Below are 23822 nucleotides of genomic sequence, written 5' to 3'. Positions count from 1 at the left end.
GACTGTTAATAGTGAAAGCAGAGATGAAGCTAATAACGCGAGAAATGGACTTTTGAGGCTAAAATCCCTACTTAGAGTGGGTGGATGGAATGTCCGCACCATGTACGAAGTAGGAAAAACTGTGCAAATTGAAAAAGAAATGTTGAACTATAACATCGATATACTAAGCAATATAAGTGAATGCAGGTGGACAGGTTATGGGTCAGTTATTACAACAAATGGACAGAAGGTTCATAATGAATACGCAAGCAAGTAAAGCTCTTATAGAATGGAGACCTATAGATGAGAGAATAATAACAGCAAGATTCCATTCAAAATAGGTTAAACTTACTCTGATTTAATGCTATGCGCCAACTAATGAAGCAGACATTATACCACTGTCCCAGGTTAGGGGAGGGTTGGGATCCCGCTAACATGTTTAACCCCGCCACATTATTTATGTATGTACCCGTCCCAAGTCAGGAGCCTGTAATTCAGTGGTTGTCGTTTGTTTATGTGTTACATATTTGTTTTTCGTTAATTTTTATACTTAAATAAGGCCGTTAGTTTTCTCGTATGAATTGTTTTACATTGTCTTATTGGGGCCTTTTATAGCTGACTATGAGGTATGGGCTTTGCTCATTGTTGAAGGCCGTACGGTGACCTATAGTTGTTTATGTTTGTGTCATTTTGATCTTTTGTGGATAGTTGTCTCATTGGCAATCATACCACATCCTCTTTTTTATATATTGAAACTAAAACTGACTTCTATGAAAAGCTCAGAAGTGTAATGAAAGGAGTACATGCCCATGATGTTGTACTGGTTAATGGAGACTTGGAATGCAAAAGTAGATAATGACAACATCGGAGTGGAGAGAATAATGGGTAACAACGGATTGGTTACAACGGATATGGAACTTGCAATGAAAACGGAAACCGGCTGATTGAATTTTTTGACTAAATGATCTGGTTATTTGTGGTACAATGTTCCAACACAAAGAGATACATAAACTAACATGGACATCGCCAAACAGGAGAGACAAAAATCAAATTGACCATCTAATGATAAATGGCAGATGGCGGCATTCAATGAATGATGTATCTGTAACAAGAACTATCTTCAAAAAAGATATTAGACGTATTTAAATTTGAGTAAATGATAACGTATTCTCTGTTTGTGTTCAGTATTCTCGGTCCTCGTATCCTTCTGTTTACATTCACCAAAACCACTCGGAAATCTCACATGCGTAGGTACGTTCTTAAAGTTATGTACATGCGTACAACAAAGATTACATTAAAAATTATATAATTGTCCCGAATAAACAGCTGTTGTGGATGCAAAGAGCTATCGGAGAAAACAACTATTTTAATAAAAATATAAATCTTTGCAAGATCTACTAGTAGTTCAAATATTTATAGTTTTTCACTTGCTTTCCATCCCAATATAACTATAAACGAGACGTTTTTTTCAAACACAACCAAATCACCCACCATGACAGCATTTTGTCCAATCACAGAAAGGATGTTCGAGCATGCGTATTCTGTTACCATAGTTAAGCGTCCTTAAGTTCAAAGGGCACAAACCGAAACTACACCGACTACGTCAGAAAAAGAGGGGTAGACTGTGGAAGTGAACACTACCTGATTCTCGGCAAAATTAAATTGAAACTCAAGAAAGCTTCGAAGATAAACGAGCTGAGCAGGAAAACATTTGATCTGCAGAGTAATACTGAAGTAAAAAAACAGATACCAAGTACTCCTTGAAATTGATGACAATAATGAAAACATGGGTGAAAACAAAACTGAAATTTGGGATAACATCAAGGACATTTATACTAAAACAGCTGAGAAAGTATTGGGTTTAAAGAACAGAAAAAGAAAACAGTGGCTGTCAGATAAGACTTGGGAAAACACCAAGGAAAGGAAAGCCATAAAAATAAAACTTAATGCATCTAAATCTAACAGATTGAAAACCAAATTGCAATTAGACTATAGAGATAAAGACACAGAAGCTAAAAAAGGGACAAACAATGATAGGAGAAACTGTGTTGAAGAACTTGCAAATGAAGCTAAAGAAGCGTCAAAGCGTGGAGAGCTCAGTGTAGTATATAAAATCACTAGGCAGCTTTGTGGAAAATCCAGGAATAATGATGCACAAGTACTATCCAAAGAGGGGAAGCTACTAACTACAGACAAGGAAAAGTTAGATCGTTGGCCAGAACACTTTAAAACTATCCTGAATAGGGCTGAAACCAACAATGATATACTAGACATTCAACCGTTGGGATATGCACTTGAAATAGACACAGAAGTTGTATGTAAAGATGAGATCTGTAAAGCACCAGGCATAGATAACATCAGTGCAGAATTACTAAATCAGGCATATAATCAACAAGTTAGAAACTACATTATCTATTTACCAACATATGGATAGATGAAGAAATACCAACTGAATGGGACAAAGGAATCATTATAAAACAGCAAAAGAAGAGTAATCTAAAACTTTGCAACAACTGGCGAGGAATATCACTACTTTCAATCCCTAGTAAAGTATTTCTTAGAGTCATCAAGAATTGAATTACTGTTTCTATTAACAGTAAGCTGCGTGAAAAACAGGCAGGATTTAGAAATAACAGAGGCTGTATTGACCATCTATTTACCCTCCGAAACATCATAGAACAATCCATAGAGTGGAAGAACAAAACAGAACTAAACTTCATTGACTTCCAAAGAGCATTTTGACAGTGTTATAAGAGAATATATCTGGGACATACTAAGAGCACATTGAGTACCATAAAAAATAATCAAGCTGATAAAGATATTCTACGACAAGTATGGAAGTATTACACAATGGAGAGCTTTCTGATTGGTTCTCAGTGGATACAGGCGTAAGACAAGGATGCGTAATCTCTACTCTTCTCTCCTTAATAGTTGTTAATTGGACGGTGTATGAGATCGATCTTAGGAAATGGAGACAATGGGATAAGATGGACACTCAGCTCCTCTCTTGAAGATTTAGACTTTGCAGATGATATTTGCTTACTATCCAGCAACAGAGCAAAATAAACATCGAGAAAACGAAAGTAATGTCAATCAACAACCAATCAAATAAAATTCCAATAAAGATTGGATCCTTAAACATCGAGGAAATAGAAGACTTTACATACCTAGGCAGCGTAATAAGTAGTAACAATGGGACCACCAAAGACATCAAAGCAAGACTGAGTAAGGCTATAATATCCTTTTGTCTACTCAGACCAATCTGGAAATCGTCATCCCTTGCAAGAAACACAAAACTTAAAATCTACAACAGCAATGTCAAATCTGTACTGCTTTATGGCTCAGAATGTTGGAGAATTATACAAACCGACTTCAACCAACTAGCCTCATTCTACAATACCTACTTGAGAAGAATATATGCAAAATCTTTTGGCCAAACAAAATATCCAACCAGGAACTATTCAAACTGACAACACAAAGAGACATAAGACTCACACCACATCTTCCTATATCTATATAAGAGATGAAATAAAACAAGAAGATGGAAATGGATAGACCATGTCTTAAGGAAGGAACCAGCAAACATCGCTAAAGTGTCACTGAGTTGGACTTCTACTGGCAAGAGGAAAGGTGGGAGGCATAAAGAAACATGGAGAAGAACAGTGGAAAGCGAGGTTGAGATGTCTTGGCGGGAAGTAGAGAAGAAAGCACAAGACAGAGTGTTATGGTGAGAGCTAGTGTCGGCCTTGTGTGCATCGACGCACGTGGAGGATTAAGTAAGCAAGTAATACATGGTACCTATGATATCATCTTTATTATTAAAAGGCCAAATTATAATTTGACCCCAATTTCACGGTAAACTGAACACAGAAAATGAGAATGCCAGTTTAGTTTTTAGTGAATGCAGTTTTTGATGAAGTTGAAGTTCAATCAAATTGAAACTTATTATACATGTTCCGCAATCTAATTAAAATTAATGCGCGACATATCAGAACAGGAGCAATTAAAGGATTTAATTTTAATTAGATTGACATGTTCCGTATGATATGATCTTTTTATTTTGAAAGCCAAATTCGATTTTTTACCCAAATTTCACGGTCCACTGAACATAAAAAATGATAGTTCAAATGGGGAATCCGTGTACTATGAACTCATTCTTGTTATGCCCCACCTGCCATAGTAGAGGGGCATTATGTTTTCTTGTCTGTACGTTCGCCCGTCTGTTCGTCCTCCCGATCGTTCGTCCCACTTCAGGTTAAAGTTTTTGTTCAAGGTAGTTTTGGATGAAGTTTAAGTCCAATCAACTTGAAACTTAGTTTACATGTTCCGTATGAAATAAACTTTCTAATTTTAATGCCAAATTAGAGTTTTTATCCCAATTTCATGGTCCACTGAACATAGAAAATGATAGTGCAAGTTTCAGGTTAAAGTTTTTTGGTCAAAAAAAGGTAGTTTTTGATGAAGTTGAAGTCCAATCAACTTGAAACTTAGTTTACATGTTCCCTATGATATGATCTTTCTAATTTTAATGCCAAATAAGAGTTTGTGCCCCAACTTCATTCATGGTCCACTTAACATAGAAAATGATAGTGCAAGTGGGGCATCAGTGTACTATGAACATTCTTGTTTAATTATGTCTTGATACATTACAATGATTTTTTTTTGAGAAAAGGGACAAGATGTGTCTCCCTGACACAATAAAATCACAAAGAAAGAACTTCATTTTTATGACAAAGTTACTTTAGAATGGAGTACCGGAGCATCATTTTGTTTAGTTTCTACAAGTTTATTTCCAATCAAGAGTCTACTTCTTTAAAATTATTTTCCCATGACGGCATCTAATTTATTCTGTAAGGGCAGACGTTCTAAGATGGGGTGTATAAGGTGTATTCAAGGACACTTTAAATAGCGATTCAATGAACAGAAAATAAAATAAACTCATAGACAGTCTTCAGGCTGATATGTTAATTCTACAGGCCCGGAGCTCAATTTCTCTTTCGTTAGATTCTGTTGGCCTGTAATATATGATTTTTACACGCACGAGACCAATTTTACAAGCCGCTGTTCAGCATGTAGACTGCATAGACAATATTAACACAACAAAATAGCTTTACAACATTTAGGCTGAGACCGTCCCTCAAAAAGTAGCTAACCAACAATTCAGCTAAGCATTCTTGTTTCCACTAGGCTCGTGTAAATGATCCAATGTGCATGATACTCCGACAGACAATACGTCTTGACCCTACCAATTGCTGATAGGCAACTCGTCTTGATCCTACTTATTGAACGTATGCAACCTTTTTTGACCCTACCTAAAATAAATGTTTTAGTACTGGAAGACCAATTTTTTGTATATGCTGGGGAATATTTAAGGTGGAGTTTTTCTTATTCACACAAGAAAGGTCCACATTTATGCCTACTATAATATGTTTTGGAAAAGATAGGTTATGCGACTTAAGGGCTAATTTCGACCTGAAACTAGAAGTACAGCTGAAAAAAAATCGACATTTTTTTAAAATCTCAAGTGTCTAAATTTGTCGATTCAACTGGTTTAGTAAGTTCGAAATTTTAACTGATTTGTCAACAAGGGGTAATTTAAGGTTGAATATGAAAAATCTATCAAATACGGTATGCAGGAAGACGTCACTTTTCAGACGGTAACGGAAGCGACTGCATTTGTGTTCAGTCTCAAAATAATATATACGAGTCTAAATTGAAAACTACGTTCAAACCTATGATTGCGTTGGATAAAAACCGCAATTTTTATACGTGTGCATGTAAAACAAATTTCGTTGTAGAAGGGTCTTAAAACAACACAAACAGCATTTTCCAAAAGACCAAAAAAGTGAAAAAGTATATTTAAACAAAACGCATTTGACTAACAGGTCAAACAACTGATGTTCTTTAACCCTGCTGACTGCCATTGGCGATTGCCAAATAAAATTGATCACAAGAAGTAACAAAATGGATCTTAATATAAATTTGATACTAAACAGCATTTTTTTAACTTGTGGCCATGATGTTATTGTTATGCCATAAACATACGGTGTCAATATTTTTTAGTACACCAGATCCGGATTTCGACAATAAATGTCTCTTCAGTGATGTTAGGGATCGCAACGGTATGTGGAAGGCCACATAAAAAGTGCCCCCATTTTTAGATAAACTCTTGAATTTTAAGAGTCAATATAGGATGAACGGATCATACAAACCGGAGGGAAAATATGATACAAGCCCAAACAAAAAAATATAAACGAGTCTAAATTGAAAACTACGTTCAAACTCATGATTGCGTTGGATAAATATATGTTAAATGTATTTGCATCAAAAGGTCATTGGCTACGAGATATGAAAAAAATAGAATATGCTTTTGTTTAAAATAATTCACTTTTAGCAGCCAATTTGGTTCAATTTTGTCAAATAAGCAAAGAAACATCGCTAATGATTTATTCACTTTCAAGTGAATAATTCGACTACACTGAAACTGTATTCATGTTAACTTCAATTTAACTCATTAACTAGAAATTGGTTATGCTTAAATTAGTTATGTTTTTCCATTTAAAGGATAAGAATGTCAACATTGAAAATGAAATAAAGCTAGGTAAACCATTTCATTTACTATTTCGACCTACAAAAACATTCTTATACAGACCAACATGTACATAAAGTTAATTTATACTTTAAACTATAACATGAAATAAAACAGACCCAAGGAAAAACAATTGCATGAAGTCGCTATCTATTTATATTTATGTTTATGTTTGCATCGGGTTATGTGACCGTCGGCAGTCTTTGGAGGTCATCTCGATAGTGAATTAGATAGTGTCTAGACTTAAATATACACGAAATTCTGATATATATTATCGAGTACATAAATTTTTAACTGTTATTTCAGACTGCTTGTAATTTGGATATACATAAAATATAAGAATCAGAGTCAAATCGGTAAGCATGGATTTGACAGCAGAGCTAATGCCCCTTAAGTAACAAATAATAACATTTCTTTGCTTTACTTTCAGAACCGAGTCCTCCAGCCAATGAACCTAGCCCAGATGATCCTAGTGGTATAGAGAGGGATGTAGACGACCCGAGGGATAAGGTTTTTCACGATAAAAGCGAGCTTTTGGCCACTCACCCAACATGTCATATTGGCGCGGGTAAATGTAGGAGAAAAAGGGAACTTGGTGTAAGTATTAATATCACGAAATTGCAAAGACGCGATTTGATTTGAATCTATGAGTCTTCTTTCAACATTGGTGGGGACCTCGTTGGCCGAGTGGTCTAAGAAGTCGAACTACTATATTAATAGCAATACCAAGGTTTTGAGTTCGAATTCCCCTCAACTTGAGGTCGGTGGTTCTCTCCTAGCACTCCAGCCTCATCCACCAAAAAAACCTCATAGCCATGAAGAAGAACAATAGTACTGAGTTAAACATACCTCAATAAATCAATAATATTATCACAAAAACACGAAACTGCTAAGACGTTATTGAATTTAATCAGTGGTTCTTCTTTCAAGATTAGTATAAACTATTCATTATGTAGACAAGGTAATCATATATCTTCGAAGAAGGAATCAGGTGGACAGTTAGTTTTCGTCTTCGCGTTTTACCGTTTTTGACCTATGGAGTTTGGAGGACGAAAAAAGCGATAACGCGATATGGCGACCATAGGACAGCTTTCCTTAGGTGGATTCACTTTCAAATTCTCCATTAACAATGGCAAAGATATATTTTCCACTGAAATGATAAAAAATGCTAGCAAATAAAGCAACTTTTTATAAAAGGACACACATAATAATGGTAGGCTGTTGTCAGTACAGTTGTGTTACTGAAATCGATTATCCTACTGGAGAACTGAATTAAATATTACCTCTAGCTTTATTTGGGTGCATGTTTGCCACTGGTTATCCCACAAGTTTTAGAAGAAAGTCGACATTTTAAAATTGGCATGTCTGTCCAGCTTATAAATTCCTTGTTCATTCTTTTCAATAAAGTTAACGGTACCAATTTTCTTGCACCAGATGCGCATTTCGACAATACATGTCTCTTCAGTGATGCTCGTGGCCAAAATATTTGAAATCCAAAGCTTATATAAAAATCTAGGACTAGGTGCGGATCAAGCCATTCTAGTTATAACCCCAGCAACACTATGAAATGTTCACATCATAAAAAAAGGAAGTAAAAACTGCGGAGTAATTCATTTATCACTTAAATACAGATTTTCTTCACATGCTATTTCTTGCTTTTGGACAATCTAGAGAGAATCATTTCCTGTCAAATTTTAAAAGGTTTATATCTCGAAAACAAGCACACGGACTGTTAAATGATGGTGTATGCCCTTTTAAATCCTTGATCAATATACTATCACTTTATTACAGTATTTTTAAAGAGCTTGTTATTGTGAAACAGAGTAGTGGTCAGCCTTCATCTAGTTTTCTATCTGAATCATTGATAATTGTTTGGTAAAATATATCAATTATAACAAATGCTTCTCATTTGATGTTTTCCAGAGGATAAAAACAGCACAGACAGAGGAAGGAAACGGCTTTCTTAAGGTTTATGAAACACATGGTAGCGAAAAATTGATTACAAGCATTATCTATTTCTTAGAAAATAACAAATGTAGTAAAGCAAGTAAATTGGTTGATCTGTTGTATAAGAAAGTAGTTCAGAAAGTGGACAATAATAAAAACAACAAATTTACAAATCCAAATCTGACCCAAAAATATGGATATAAGAAAAGAAGGTCTACAGTAGTGCAGTTAGAAGATGAAATCTTTAACCATTTTCAAGCCAACCAAAAACATCAACGACGAATGAAAAGATTTAGAGATATGTTTAGTTTGTCGGAAAAGACAGTTTACTTGACCACACCTCTTCGACTTCAACATATTATATCAGAAATTTACTACACAAAACCTATGCCTGTTACTCATATTGATGAACAGATTAAACATGAAAGAAATCATACGAACCATTTGAAAGATGAGTTTTTCAGAAAACACATGTTAGTTATTTTAAATGATCTAGAGAAAAAGACCTTACAAGACACTGGAAAGGCAATTAAAGAGATTGAAAGTTTATTTTCGCACTACCGTGACCTAAGGACGACATGGTTTTTATCAAAATTTATTGAATATGTAAAAGGTTACAAGAAAAAGAACATGGGCCCATTTTATGATAAACTGGCTTCGATGGATTATGAAAAAATAGATAGCATGAAGGAGGAAAATCTGCATCACAAACAGGAGTTATTAGAGATTCTAAAAGTGATCGACAACGAAACTAAAGCTCATGCCATGATAACAGATCTATTTAAACTACTTGCATTGCACAGTACAATTAATGATTCTCATGTGGATACACTGCATACCGACAGCTTTCTTGCTCAAAACATTGAACTGTTAATAAATATTATGAATCTTTTGAAAAACAATGAGTGCAACAAGGCGACTGTACAAATGAAAATTTTATATAAGAAACTGAAGGATTCAAAAGGCAGAATTTATAACATGCCCACTTCGCCAAAACAGAATCTAATAAGGGGAAATAATGTACCGAGACACAATGTACAAACGAAAGTTGTATATAAGACACTGAAGGATTCGAATGGCAGAACTAATAACATGCCCACTTCGCCAAAACAGAATCTAATAAAGGGAAATAATGTACCGATGGACAATGAGCAAGCATATAACAAGGAGAAGACGTTGTATAGCTTAATATATCTTGAGGATATGGTTGATCAATTAGAAAAGGGTCGATCAATATCGTCATCAAGTCATCATTTAGAAGAATTTCTGAAAAAACATCACACATTTAAAAATAATGGTCCTGTAAGAGGTATTTTACATCTTTTAAAAGAGAAATTGGTTACAAAAGCGCTGGGGTTAATAAAGCTGTTGCGGCAAAAAACACTGCCGTCCGTTGAAAATAATAGGAAAAGAAGATCGACGGTACCGCAATCGGATACTGTATCAATACTCCGCCGCATATTGTTGCTTAAATCATTTGGTGTGGATAGATTAAACCGTTTAGCTGATAAGCTTACAAAGTCTGAATTAAGAATTACAAAACTTCATCCGGATCCAAAATATAGATACGTTGTATTAAAAATTCTGAAAAATATTGTAAATGAGGAAGACAAAAGAGCTTCATATTTGTTAGACGATTTCTCAAATTGGTTAAATCCAAAAGGTATGAAAATAACAAAACATTCTAAATCAAGTACAAATAATCATTTATTTAACAAGCAACGCAATGGAACGATTGAGCCATTTTCAAGCTCGAACCACAACAACAATAACCTGGAATTAAACCGTACGTTCCCAAGTAACATAACTCTTACATTCAAGCAGAATATCAATATTAATTTATTTGGAGAAAAAGACAAATCCACGAAGAATATAGGAGGCAGTAATACAGAGAAATTAACAAACAGGCACGATAACAAATCATGGCAAGGACGGCAGGTATTGCCGAATAAAAACGAAATAAATGATTCCAAAGAAGTTAGACAGTGGCAAGACAATTGGAGGTACCTGACAAATAGCTACAGGAAATTGACAGATATGGAAAAAGAAGAAAATGAAAAGGGAAGTCAAAATAAAAAATTACCTAGGAGATTACAACCAACCGAAAACACCAAAGGGAAAAGTCGAAAAATATATGTAAATACACATAACCAGCATCTAAATAAAAATAAAAAAATGTCAGCATCAAGAACTCCAATAGATATAGATCAAACCATTTCTAAACTCACACCAATAACTCTGATGCACGAAAGCAAACAATATGAAAATGCAAATGCAGCTATAGAAGCAGAGAGACAAACAGTTAAAAGTTTACAAAAAGATCTTCAAACAAAAATTAGTGCGATTCTTCAAGCAGTTGAAGAGAAAAGTTACTTTAAAGCAAAACACCTTATTTTGCAATTAGAGGTTGAAAGAGAGTTACAAACGTTAGAAAACTTTTATTCTAGGAAAGGAAAGTATACTCCTAATTTTAAACAGACAAGAAAAAGTTTATCACCGACTAGAAATAAAGAAAAAATAGAAAAAGATACTGAAAGTAAAAATAAAAAGGCAACAAGGAAATTAAAGTCAAATAAATTGGTTGAAGAGAAAGATAAAATTTCAATAATAGAAAATGAAACTGAAAGTCAAAAGAAAAAAGCACCAAGGAAATTAAATTCAAATAAACTGGCTGAAGAGAAACAAACAATTTCAGAAATAGAAAATGAAACGGGAGGTCAAAATAAAAAAGCACCAAGGAAATTAAATTCAAATAAATTGGCTAAAGAAAAAAATATAATTGCCGAAATAGAAAATGAAACGAAAACGGGAAGTCAAAATAAAAAGGCACCAAAAATATCAAAGTCAATTGAAATGACTTCTCGAGTTGGCAATGTTCCGACAAAAAATAAAAAGATATCAAAGTCAATTGAAATGACCTCTCGAGTAGGTAATGTTCCAACAAAAAATAAAAAGGCACCAAAGATATCAAAGTCAATTAAAATGACCTCTCGAGTGGGTAATGTTCCAACAAAAAACAAACACGTGAAAGGAAAACCAAATATGCAAATAAGTTGGAAAAGTAAGGTTACGGTTGGAAATGAAAAAAGACAACAAAATCATCAAAGACCGGAAGAAGAAAACCCTCTAGAAAGGATGGTTTCTATATTATCATCTATTATAACTTTAAAAGAGAACAAGCAAACCAAAAGAGCAAACGAATTAATAAAAACAGTAAGAGGGAAAATGCAAGGATTTTCAAATGTTGTTAGAAAGAAGATTGACTCAATTTTAAAGTACATACTGGAGGGAGAATACATTCAAGCTAAATTACTTGTGATAGAGTTGGAACATCCAGAAGAATCGCCTACAAACAGCAGAAATGACAGAAACACTATAGACGTAAGTCAGGCTACTACAATGTATAAGTTTACTGATACCATTAACTGTTTACAAAGCTTTGAACTTTTCGAAATGTTAATGATTTTCAACCCAGTAATAGCTTGCTTTTAGAAATTTTGGTCCTCTAAGCTCTTCAACTTTGCACTTGTTTGGCGTCACTGATAGAGTCTTATGTAGACGAAACGAGCGTCTGGCGTATTACATAATAATCCTGATACCTTTGATATTACTATTTGACTGTGTTTGACAAAACATTTTTGTAATTTCGGTTCCTCATTCAAAATGCTCTTCAATTTTTATTATTTATTTTACCTTTACCTTTTTGTATTCGATCGTCACTGGAAAGTCTTTTAAACATGTTATTTATACATGAAAAATAAGCTTTTGTAAAGCGTAGAAAGTTGATTTACATAGATGGGAACGAGACTGTGAAATACATATGTTTCTACAACATCTGTAGGTGTGCGTTCATGGCAAAAACAAATCCTAATTCATCACCAAAGAGTAATACACTCAATATTACCAAAAAGTATGATGACAAGTTAATAAGCTTACAAAAGCACTTGTCAAAATTAAGAACTTTCGGATGCTTATTAAGGATGTAGCACATGTTTGAATAGTATTACTGATAATAATCATAAAAATTCGGTGTTGACATGAATATCAATTACGTGGTCATTTTTATAAAGGAGTAGGTCTAGTAAGACCCCTTTTTGGCCCAAAAATATAGCAGTTTTACAAAAATGTTAAAATGTAAACTTTTAGTTATTTTTTGGAAAGTAAAATGCCTCTGCTACATAAATATAGGATGTTTTTGACAATACAGTGCACATATATCGGGTACTAGTACCATTAAATCATGCTAAATTACTGAAATCTTCTAAATTCTAGCATTTTAGTTAAATTTTAGACGGTTTTCGTGTACTATTGAAATGTAAGTTGTATTTTACGATAATACGTAACATATATAAAGGTTGAGGATGAACACTGATGCGGCCACTTTCATTTTTGACAAAAAAACATCTGAAAAGTGACATTTTTCGGCATATTCGGTAGATTTTTCATATTTCAGCTTGAATCGGTGCGTGTTTAATGACTAAAACAGTTAAAATCTTTCACGTAAAGTAATTGATTCAAATAAAATAAACACTTAAGTGTTTAAAAAGTGGTCAAAATCTTTCGTCAGATGAATCTGAAATTTGAGGCTCTTACCAAACCTGCTGCTTTCCTGTTTACAAAACTTTAAATTTTTCGAAAAACTAAGGATTTTCTTATCCCAGGCATAGATTAACTTATCCGTATTTGGCACAACTTTTTGGAATTTTGGATTCTCAATGCACTTCAATTTTGTATTTTTTTGGCTTTATAACTATTTTGATATGAGCGTCACTGATGAGTCTTATGTAGACGAAACGCGCGTCTGGCGTTCTAAATTATAATCATCGTAATTTTAACTATAATGATAATAATGATGATACTTTGATTATTATTAATGATTTTTTTTTTTTTTTTTTTTTTATTTCTCTTGAAGTAATATAAGATTTGTGATTATGATTTTTTTAAATTATTTTGTTTGTGCACAATAAAGTTGAGTTTTCTTTCCCCTCATGAACATATAAGTAAAACAGGAACTTGCTGTTTTAACATCACAAGTTACTTTATTTAAAAGTTAAAATTAAAAGTCTGGAACTACATGGTAGTAGTTAATAAACTCTGAAGATTAGATATAAAGAAGCACTTAGCACTAGTCGTCAATTTATGAACCGGTACATATATATAAACTTGTTATATAGCGGTATACTACTGTAACTTTATTTTTTCTATTTCTAGGATAAAACGGGCTTTTGAATCCCTATTTCTTTTCTTTTGCAGTGGACTACGTACTTCTCAATATTATATAAAAATCATAAAAAACATATAACTATAAAACTTTTTCTATTAGCATTTGTATTAACAAGAAAAGTTTTATGAGATTTTATAGCAAATAATTGTGCTTTTCACATAACTTTTATCATATTAAGACTTTGTTTAATGGAAAAACTTCAAAACCTATACAAATGAATTGATAAATGAAATATGCAAATTTCGAATAAATATTGTAAAGTAAGTCTTAAATGTATTTTCCTTTCCGGAATATTGTTATTTTTTTGGGAGGTCTCTTTGTGGTGAGTGTTTTACCATAATAATTCGCTACATACCCATATTTGTAGTGATGTTTTAAATTTTATTTGTATATTTTGACATTGCAGAAGCTGAGAAGGTTATGGGTGTCTGAAACTATTTGTAAACCCTTATCACAAAATGTGTTGGTAGTCGTGTAGTTTGTTCTTTAGTCTGGAATTATTTATTAGTTGTTAAGCGTTTAACTAGTATTTGGTAATTTGCGAGTACCCTTGGCGCGTCACTCAGTCAATGAACTTAAGCCAAACGCGCGCACCGTTTACAGAAGAATCATCAGTGACGCTCGAGTTGAAAAGACCAAATAAAGTTCGATGTTGAGGAGCATTCAGGACTCAAAATTCTGAAAGGTTCTGCCAAGTATAGCCATGTAATTTTATCTATTCCTGGGAAAGAACATTCTTAGACTTAGTTAATTTTAGTGTCTTTTGTCTTTATATTCCTTGGTATTGTACTTTATACATATCTAATAAGTCAAGTTATTTCCAACAAAAATTTAATCGAAACATTACCGACGATGTTAAAAGATAGTGCAGAATTCTGACCTGAAGGCATATTATGAATAGAATCTCTTCAATGTAAATGACTCGCAGAAGGTATAAAATATCATATTGATCAGCATGTTTCCACTTTCGGGATGTAATTTGCTCTTGAATTTAAAAAAAGAAGAGGCCGAACAGCGACAAAGCTAGGTTAAAATAAAACTCTTCGGTATAGTTTGTAGGGGAGAATTCCTGTGTTATACAAACATTTACAAATAACACTGGTTATGAATAATAAACTCATCATAGATACCAGGACTAAATTTTGTATATGCGTATGAACTAGTTTGAGAAGGAAAGAAACATGTTATCTCAGCATGTTACGCTTAAGGTAGCAACATCAACCATAACATATTTGGCAAAACTTTTCGAAAATTTCAATTTTGGGTTTGCAGTTCTCTTCAACTTCGTACTTTATTTTGACTATTTCTCTAAATGATTCGAGCGTCGCTAAGAGAATTTTTGTAGAATGACACGCGTCTTGCGTACATGAAAAAGATTAATTACATTAAATTGCTCCAATTAGTAATTGAGGCCAAACAAAATAATATATATGTTTCCTAATACTATATCTTAAAATGACTATTTTGTTTAACATTCAGTAAGCGACATTCTGACCTTAACAGTGCTTATTGAAAAATAACAAACATTTTTTTTTAGGGTAGGCTTTTTTTAGCTTTAAAACGATAGATATAAGGTCGAAAGGAAACACACATATTTTTCTTATTTGGCCCTATATTCGATTATATTACCAATTCTTCACATTTAATGTTTTCCAGGGTTTAACAAATCGACGACAAGGAGATGAAAATCATTTACAAGGCAACCAGAAAAGTAAAAGCATAATAGAACATAATATCACATATAAGGATGAAAGAGTTCAACCAAAGGAACCTAGAAAAATGAGAAGACATAACAAACATTACCGACGACTAAAGAGATCCATGAATTGGTCTCATCAAGCTAAAACTGCTTTACATAACAAAATGCCAAATAAAAATGATCCACATGAATGGCAGAACAAGCACATGCCGACTGGTACAATACACAAAAAGATAAATGATCATGCGGTTCCACATGACTGGAATACAAGGAACATGCCGACTGAAACAACACAGAAAAAGATAAATGATCATACGGATCCACATAACGGGAATACAAGGAACATGCCGACTGGTACAATACATAAAAAGATAAATGATCATACGAATCCACATAACGGGAATACAAGGAACATGCCGACTGAAACAATACAGAAAAAGATAAATGCTCATACGGTTCCACATCACGGGAATACAAGGAACATGCCGACTGGTACTATACATAAAAAGATAAATGATTATACGGTTCCACATAGCTGGAATACGAGGAACATGCCGACTGAAAACAACCAGAACAAGGTGAATAACGACTTTCTTACAAGGTATGACAAAACAGAAAACGGAAAGTTGATTGAGAGTATTATTTACTTATTAGAAAAGAACAAATGTAGTCATGCAACTGCATTAACTAGTTTGTTGTATCGGAATATAGTGAAGAAATTCAACAAAAATAGAACCAAGAACAGTAATTCGCATATTCAAGCTGCAGGAAGCTCAACAACGCATCAGACAAGTTTGACTCAAAGAATAACTTACTTAAACACACCTGGTCGACTTAAATATATTATACAAGAGCTGAGAGCAAAACGATCGTATCTTAATGCTAAGCGCTTGATAGCACATGAAAGATTAATGTTCGAATCGAGTGGAGATGCACGATTCCAAAAAGAAATGAAAAATATTTTAGATCATCTTCAAAATAATAAAACCACACAGGCTGATCAGTTAATTGAAAGCTTAGTTGCACGGGACAGCGACTTGTGGACCGCATGGTTTTTAGCAAGATTTAAAGATTATGTAAACTACAAGATGTGGCACTTTTGGAACTGCGTTAGAGAAATGGTCTCTCGCGATTATGATAAAATAATGAACATTCCTGCAGCAAATCTGAAAAACAAAAAAGAGTTAATAGATATTCTTACGATTATATTCAGCAATAGAAACAAAGCCATTGACATGATAACAGCTTTATTTGAAAAACTTTTGAACACCGTGCCGGAAATAAGTCATGAGCACACAATCAACAACTCAAGTATTCACAAGTCTGAAAATGAAATACATGACACTGACAGCTTTCTTGCTCATAATATAAAAATGGTAGAACATATAATGTTATTATTAAAAAATAAGCAGTGCAGTAGAGCGGCTGTAGCAGCTAAAATACTATATACGAAACTAGAGGGTGCAAAAAAGAGAATTCAGAACAAAAGTCTACATAATGTAGTTAATGGGCCAATCAATGAAAAAGACAGGATGTACACCATGTATAGCTTAGTACTTCTAGAGGACATGATTGGTCGATTAGATAGGGCCAAATCCATTTCGTCAACAAGCCATCATTTAGAAAATTTTCAGAAAAAACATCCCACATTTAAAAATCACAAATCAATCTCAGTTATTTTAGATCTTTTAAAAAAGAAAAAAATTAAAGAAGCGATGAGTGTAATTAAACTGTTAAAACTTAAAACCCTGCCATCATTTGAAAAAGAGGAAGATCATAATAAGAGCAGGAGAAGAAGATCGATGGTGCGACGGAAATCGGATACTGTATCAAGACTTCGCCGAATATTGCAACTTAAATCATTAGGTGATAAATTCCATAACCGTATTGCTGATAAGCTGACAATGTCTGAAGTAAAAATCGCAAAACATCATCCGGATCCGGAATATAGATTTGTTGTATTCAAAATTCTGAAAAACATTGTAAATGACGAAGTCAAAAAAGCTTCATATTTGTTGGACAATTTTCCAAATAGGTTAAAGCAGCAAGGTATGAAGTCTGGAAAACCTATAAAAGGAAGAGTTTATTCTAAATCAGGGAAAGCTAAACATACATTTATTACAAAACACAATGGAACCATGAAGATAAAGAAACTAAGTAATTCCTCTGCTATACCATACAAGTCGATATCAAGCTCGCACCACAGTAAGAACGACAGTCAACATAAAATGTTTGCTAGACCTAAGAAGTTGGGATCAATTTACCACAGAAAACACGACAGTCCATACAAATTGGAAGCAAGCTCGAACCACAACAGAAATAACCTTGATTTGTATCAGAAACTCCCTGGTAACATAACACTTATAATCAGGCCAAAGTTCAATATTTTTCTATCTGGGAAAAAACTTAACCCTCTAAAGAATTCTACGGGTAACTATAAATTAGAATTAACAAACAGACACGATAGAAGATTACTGCAAGGGAAGCAAAGCGTGCAGCATAAACGAGAAAAAATCCCTATTGGTGAAGGCAAACAGAGTAAAGAAAATAGAAAATATGAGAGCAATAGACACAGAGCATTGATAGACAAGGGAAAACGTATTAGAAATACAAAAATAGAACATGCAACAGGAAGTCGTAAAAAAAATATATCAACTAAAGACGTACTTACCAAAGACGGAAAGAAAAAACAGACAAAAGACAACCAAAATCTTTCAAGATCAGGAAGTCAAGAACATAGAAAAAATGAGACAAATAGATACAGGGCATTGATAGCTAGAGAAAAGCATAATAAAGATTCGAAAATAGAAAATGAAACCGGAAGTCGAAATAAAAAAGCATCAATTGAAACCAAAGAGGGAACAGGAAAACACATAAAAGACAACAAACACTTATCAAAATCAGGGAGTCAAAAAAATATGACAAATCCTAAAATTATACAGTCATCTAGTACACAACATTTGCAGAAGTCACAAATTAGTGAGCGTATTGATCCTATAGATCGAACAATTTCGGAACTTACTTCAATAACTTCGATGCAGGAAAGTAAAAACTATGAAAATGCTAAAACAGCTATAAATGCAGAAAGAAAAAAAGTCAAAACTTATCCAAAAGATCTGCAAGGGAAAATTGGTGCAGTTATTCAAGCCATTGAAGAGAAAAATTTCTTTCGAGCAAGACATCTTATTTTGAAGTTGCAGGTTGAACGAGAGTTTGAAACGTTAGATAACATTAGTATACATGGAAAAAAGTCGGTTAGTCGTAAACAGATGAAAGGGAAAAATAAAAAAGCGAAAATGGAAAATGAAACGGGAGTTCAAAACAAAAAAGCACCAAGAAGATTGATATCAACTAAACAGACCAAACAGAGAAACAAAAATGCGAAATTAAAAACTGAAACGGAAAGTTTAAATAGAAAGGCTTCAAAGACAGTAAAATCAAACAAAGTGACAAAAGAACAGAATAAAATTCCAAACATTAAAAATGAAACGGGAAGTGATAAAAAAGCACCAAGAAAACTAAAATCTACAGCGATGTCCAAAGATAATAATAAAGCTAAAACATTAAAAAATGAAACGAGAAGTCAAAATAAAAAGGCTTCTAAGAGTTTGAAATCAACTGGAGCAACAGAACATAAAACTAAAATTGTAGAACGAGGAAAAAGACCCGGAGGTCAACATAAAAAGGCGTCAAAGAGATTAATTTCAAATGAAGTGCTCAAAGAGAAAAATAATCAATCAAAATTAGAAAATGAAACGGAAAATAAAAACAAAAAAGCTTCAAAAAGACTCAAATCAATTAAGATGGCCAAAAATAAAATTGAAAAAGCAAAAATTGAAAATGAAACGGGCAGTCAAAATAAAAAGTCATCAAAATCAACTGAAGTAACAAAACACAAGAATAAAGTTTCAGAACCAGAAAAAGGAAAGGGAGGTCAACATGCAAAGGATTCAAAGAGATCAAAATTAAAAGTACCTAAAGAAAAAATCAAACAGTCAAAATTAGAAAGTAAAATAGAAATTCGAAATAAAAAGGCACCAAAGATATCAAAATCAACTGCATTGGCTTCTGGGAAGGCAAATTCTCCCAAAAATAACAAACATTTGAAAAGAAAACCAAAGATGAGAAGAATTTTAAAAGAGAAAAATACACAAACGAATGGAAAGGAGAAAAGACCGGTAGGATTAAACTGGCCTGAAAGGATAGCATCTAGTTTATCATCTATTATAGCTTTGGAAGAGAAGATGCAAAAAAAAAGGGCAAACGCTTTAATTAAAAAAGTAAAAAGGGAACTAAGCCACCTATCGAAAGTTTTAAGGAAAAAGGTTGACTCAATATTAAACTACATAATGAAGGAAGAATACATTAAAGCCAAGTTACTCATTATAGAATTGGAACAATCAGAATTAGAAGTATCACCAGCAGCCATTGGCAATGACAGAAATACTGAAGACGTAAGTCAGCTTACTTCAAATAAATCAGGTATTTTATAGGCAAAAAGATGATAAAAATGAGTCGTGATTCTTTATATTCGGTTTCAAAGGCAATATTCATGTTAAGACCAAGTGTTCAACCCTTTTCTTACAAATTGATACAAGACTTACACGTAATAATTGTTTCTTTCTTGTATTTTAATTGTATATAACTAACTCAATAAAATTGAGAATGGAAATGGGGAATGTGCCAAAGAGACAACAACCCAACCATAGAGCAGACAACAGCAGAAGGTCACCAACAGGTCTTCAATGCAACGAGAAATTCCCGCACCCGGAGGCGTCCTTAAGCTGGCCCCTAAACAAATATATACTAGTTAAGTGATAAGGAACGCCATACTTATCAATACAAAATAAAGTGCTTTGATAATTTAAAATTTGGGAAAAAAATTAATTTTAATGATCAATAACTTCAATATAAACCTAAAGACAGGAAAATAATTTGTTTAACTGATGAACCACGCCCCACCGTACATTTTAAAACATTTAAAAGTCCTTTAACGACGGGTTTTTACTTATTTCTCCGTTAATATAGAACGGTTGTAGAAAATATTGCATATCACAATATAAATTAGTTGGATATGTATAGATGCATTCTTTGATATCATAAAAAAAATAAGAAAATAAGGAGAAACCTGTCTATTGATGTTCCGTCATTGTGCCGGATGTTAGATACCATCGAGCTCGAACAAATTTTGTCGTTGTTGTTTAGACAAAGTGTAAATATCGATGGCAATTATTAATGAAGAAAAAAGAATGTCATGTTACCCTTAGTTATCCAATAAGAGAAGCTAATTCTTAACCGATATATAATAAATATTGATATTGTAATATTCAAGTTGCTCGTCAAAGTATAAAGCATATTTGAACACATTATTTGGCTGCGCTCACTCGAAAAAATCTTCATAGGCTGACCAGAAATTGATATTTTACAGTAACAATCTGCAGAAAAATTGAAAAACGTTACTTTTTATATTACTGATACCTCAAAAAAAAATTGCACTAAAATTATATCAAGAATGTATGACGTCATGCAATTAGTGAAAACATGAACAGATTTTAATTTGGTTCTCGATGAAGCTTACCATACCATGATCATACCATGCGTGCCAATGAAATATATCGTCAAAATTATCTCCCCATTATGCCAGTTCATTTTCACAATCGTAGAAATGGAAGCCATTGTAGGAATGACACGCTACCAATTTTGCTCTTGGAAACCGATAAATTTATCCACATTGCACCATTACGATCCTTATATGTCAGTTGTATTTTAAAAAGACAAATGTATCAACTAGCTAATGAACATCTGTTAATAATCTTGTCTGCATTGATTAAAATTAAACCTATTATCTGGTCGGTTGTCAGGTGGAATTTTCGAAAATTCATAAACATTTAAAAAAATTCTAATTAAATATTTCGTGGAAGGGCAGACTAGATTTTTTTATTGTATGAAGACTCTAACCCATATATTTCATCTTTTAGTACTGTGATTTTTCTGTGTGTTAAAAAGTCAACCTGTAGCTTTAATATATAAAAATGATAGAATTTGAAGCGAGAGATGTATGAGATATTCTTACTTTGTACGATATCAAGACAAAAAACTAAACTCAAACACGCCCTAACATAAAAAGGTGCACTCGATTTTCTCTTTTCGGTACAATGGTTACCCATTTTTTGAATTTTTCTTCAGTCACATAATGGAAGGGCAGACACGAAAATTACTGAACTAATAGATTGTTTTGTTTTCCGTCCGTGGTATTTTTTTCAAAAAAATTGGAGGTTATGCATTTTCTTCATCCAACTTGAAAGATACCCATGTCGTCGACCTGATATCTAATTGTTCTGCTTAACTATGTACTAGATAAATTAAAAACCTATTCAAACGGTGTTTTTCAAAATTAAACACCTCGTAATTGAGAAGAAAATTGCAATTTTGTTTGTTTCTATGAACTTTTAAAAATTTTGTCACTATAGTAAACAATACAGTAAACATTTATCGCCTTCTCTAACAAAGAGCTTCGATTATTTTGTTCTATTTCAACCTGGTTTCCGACTGGTATGGAACGACCAATTCTAATTTCGGGACAAGGATCAAGTGTATTTTATTTTCATTTTTTTTAAGTGCTTCCTGCATTTTTTCCATTTGATTATGGACTTTCCGATTTGATTTTCCTCTGAGTTCAGTATTTTTTGTGATTTTACTTTACACTACTACCTCATCGAAAGACAATTTAACAACAAGTGGTGTTGTGGTATTTTCCTAAAAATATATTCTGATCCGTAATTTCATTGCAAAAAAATGTTGCGGTCAAGCAGATAACAAAAACAAAAATTCTAAATCCAGCTTTCCTCCAAAACTTAAAGTGTAAAATTTTAATAATAATAATTTGATTGACAGCGCCAAAAAGAAAAGAAAAAGTTCGTGCTCAGACAAAAAGTCATAACCACCTACTTGAAGATAAACGTTGCTCCTTTATTTATAATATAGTACAATTCTGCTTTTTTTCTGTTTTGAATGTGAGCTATCTGTACATCTTTGCCTGATTTTATTTTTTTATCCAGATCATTCGGCATGGGGCCCATGCAGTTCAACCTGTGGTGTCGGTAAGTCGGAAAGGAGGCAGCAGTGTCTAAAAGAAGACGAATGTAATGAACTTATTCATGTAGAAAGACGACCATGTTGGCTGGCACCTTGCCCAGACGAGTAGAAAATAAACCAAACATGGAAAATTGTAGAACTATTATATTGACCAATCAAAACATTTCTTTAAGATTAACATTAGAAAAAAACTATAAACAAAATAAAAGTCTTTGTCTGATTTAACTGATCAGTCATACATAATGTTGTAGAATATGATCACACATAACATGTGTTGTATTTATTTATTTATTTATTTATTTATTTACTTATTCGTTATTTAAACACATGTATACTTATTATTTGTCTTTTGTTAAAGTAGAACATAAGTTTGGCATATAGTAGTTTACCGATGTTAAAACCGCATTAATCGAGTAGAAAAAAGTAAAATATCAAAAATACCAAACTTCAAGGAAAATTCTAAACTGATAGTTCCTAAGCAAATGGCAAAATCGAAGACTTAAACACATCAAACGAATGGATAACAACTGTCATATTCCTGACTTGGTACAGGCATTCTCTTTTGTAAAAAGAATAGTGCATTTTGCCAGGTTGTCTAGCTAGCTAAACCTTCTACTTGTATTATAATCGCACGAAATTTCAATAAGGGAAGAGGCAAGCTAAGGTAACAAACTAAAGCTGAGGGACTCTGAATGTAGAATAAGGTAAGCGTCTCTTGTTATGAAACTATCTCCCGCCATGCAAATCATTTTTCATCCTTTCGTACGAAAAGCCTATATCTAACAGTTTATTGTAATACGCTTCATGCATACCCAGGTACAACTTAGGTACAAATCGTTTTTTACTAGCGTTTGTCTTGCGTCATCTAACCATCTTTTAAATATTTTAGGTAGTGCATTAAAACGCATAAAATATATGTTTCAGACTGATATTCATTTGTTATTGATTCCTTGGCTTTGTAAGCACGTTCGTACGAAAAATTTACATCATGCAGTCAGACATTTGATTAAAAGTTGTAAGAATTCATGAACTCCAATACGGTTTATTTGTGAAATATTGAAAAAAAAAAAAAAACAAGAATGTGTCCCCAGTACACGGATGCTCAATCCGCACAATCATTTTCTATGTTCAATGGACCGTGAAAATTTGGGGGAACCTCTAATTTGGCATTAAAATTAAAAAGATGATATCATGGGGAACATGTATACCAAGTTTCAAGTTCATCAAAAACTACCTCGACCAAAAACTTAAAACTGAAGCGGGACGGACGGACGGACGCACGCACAGCC

The 23822-nt window shown here is 33.2% G+C and overlaps 1 protein-coding gene across 2 annotated transcripts in view; it reads left to right on the top strand.

The window, feature by feature from the left end:
• Positions 1–22801, top strand: part of LOC134680991 (uncharacterized) — a 31554-nt gene extending 8753 nt beyond the window's left edge. Inside the window, exons 4-7 of one of the 2 annotated variants that reach the window (XM_063540319.1) lie at positions 6999–7165; positions 8492–11896; positions 15396–19892; positions 22497–22801. In XM_063540319.1, coding sequence (XP_063396389.1) covers positions 6999–7165; positions 8492–11896; positions 15396–19892; positions 22497–22568 — 8141 coding nt within the window. In that variant the 3' untranslated portion in view covers positions 22569–22801. Of the gene's footprint in view, positions 1–6998; positions 7166–8491; positions 11897–15395; positions 19921–22496 lie in introns of both variants that reach the window. The other variant, XM_063540318.1, reaches the window with a different exon arrangement.
• Positions 22802–23822: the final 1021 nt, after the last annotated feature.

Source organism: Mytilus trossulus, chromosome 8 (genome assembly GCF_036588685.1).
Source record: "Mytilus trossulus isolate FHL-02 chromosome 8, PNRI_Mtr1.1.1.hap1, whole genome shotgun sequence".
Lineage (NCBI taxonomy): Eukaryota > Metazoa > Mollusca > Bivalvia > Mytilida > Mytilidae > Mytilus > Mytilus trossulus.
This window is presented reverse-complemented; position numbering and strand designations above follow the sequence as displayed.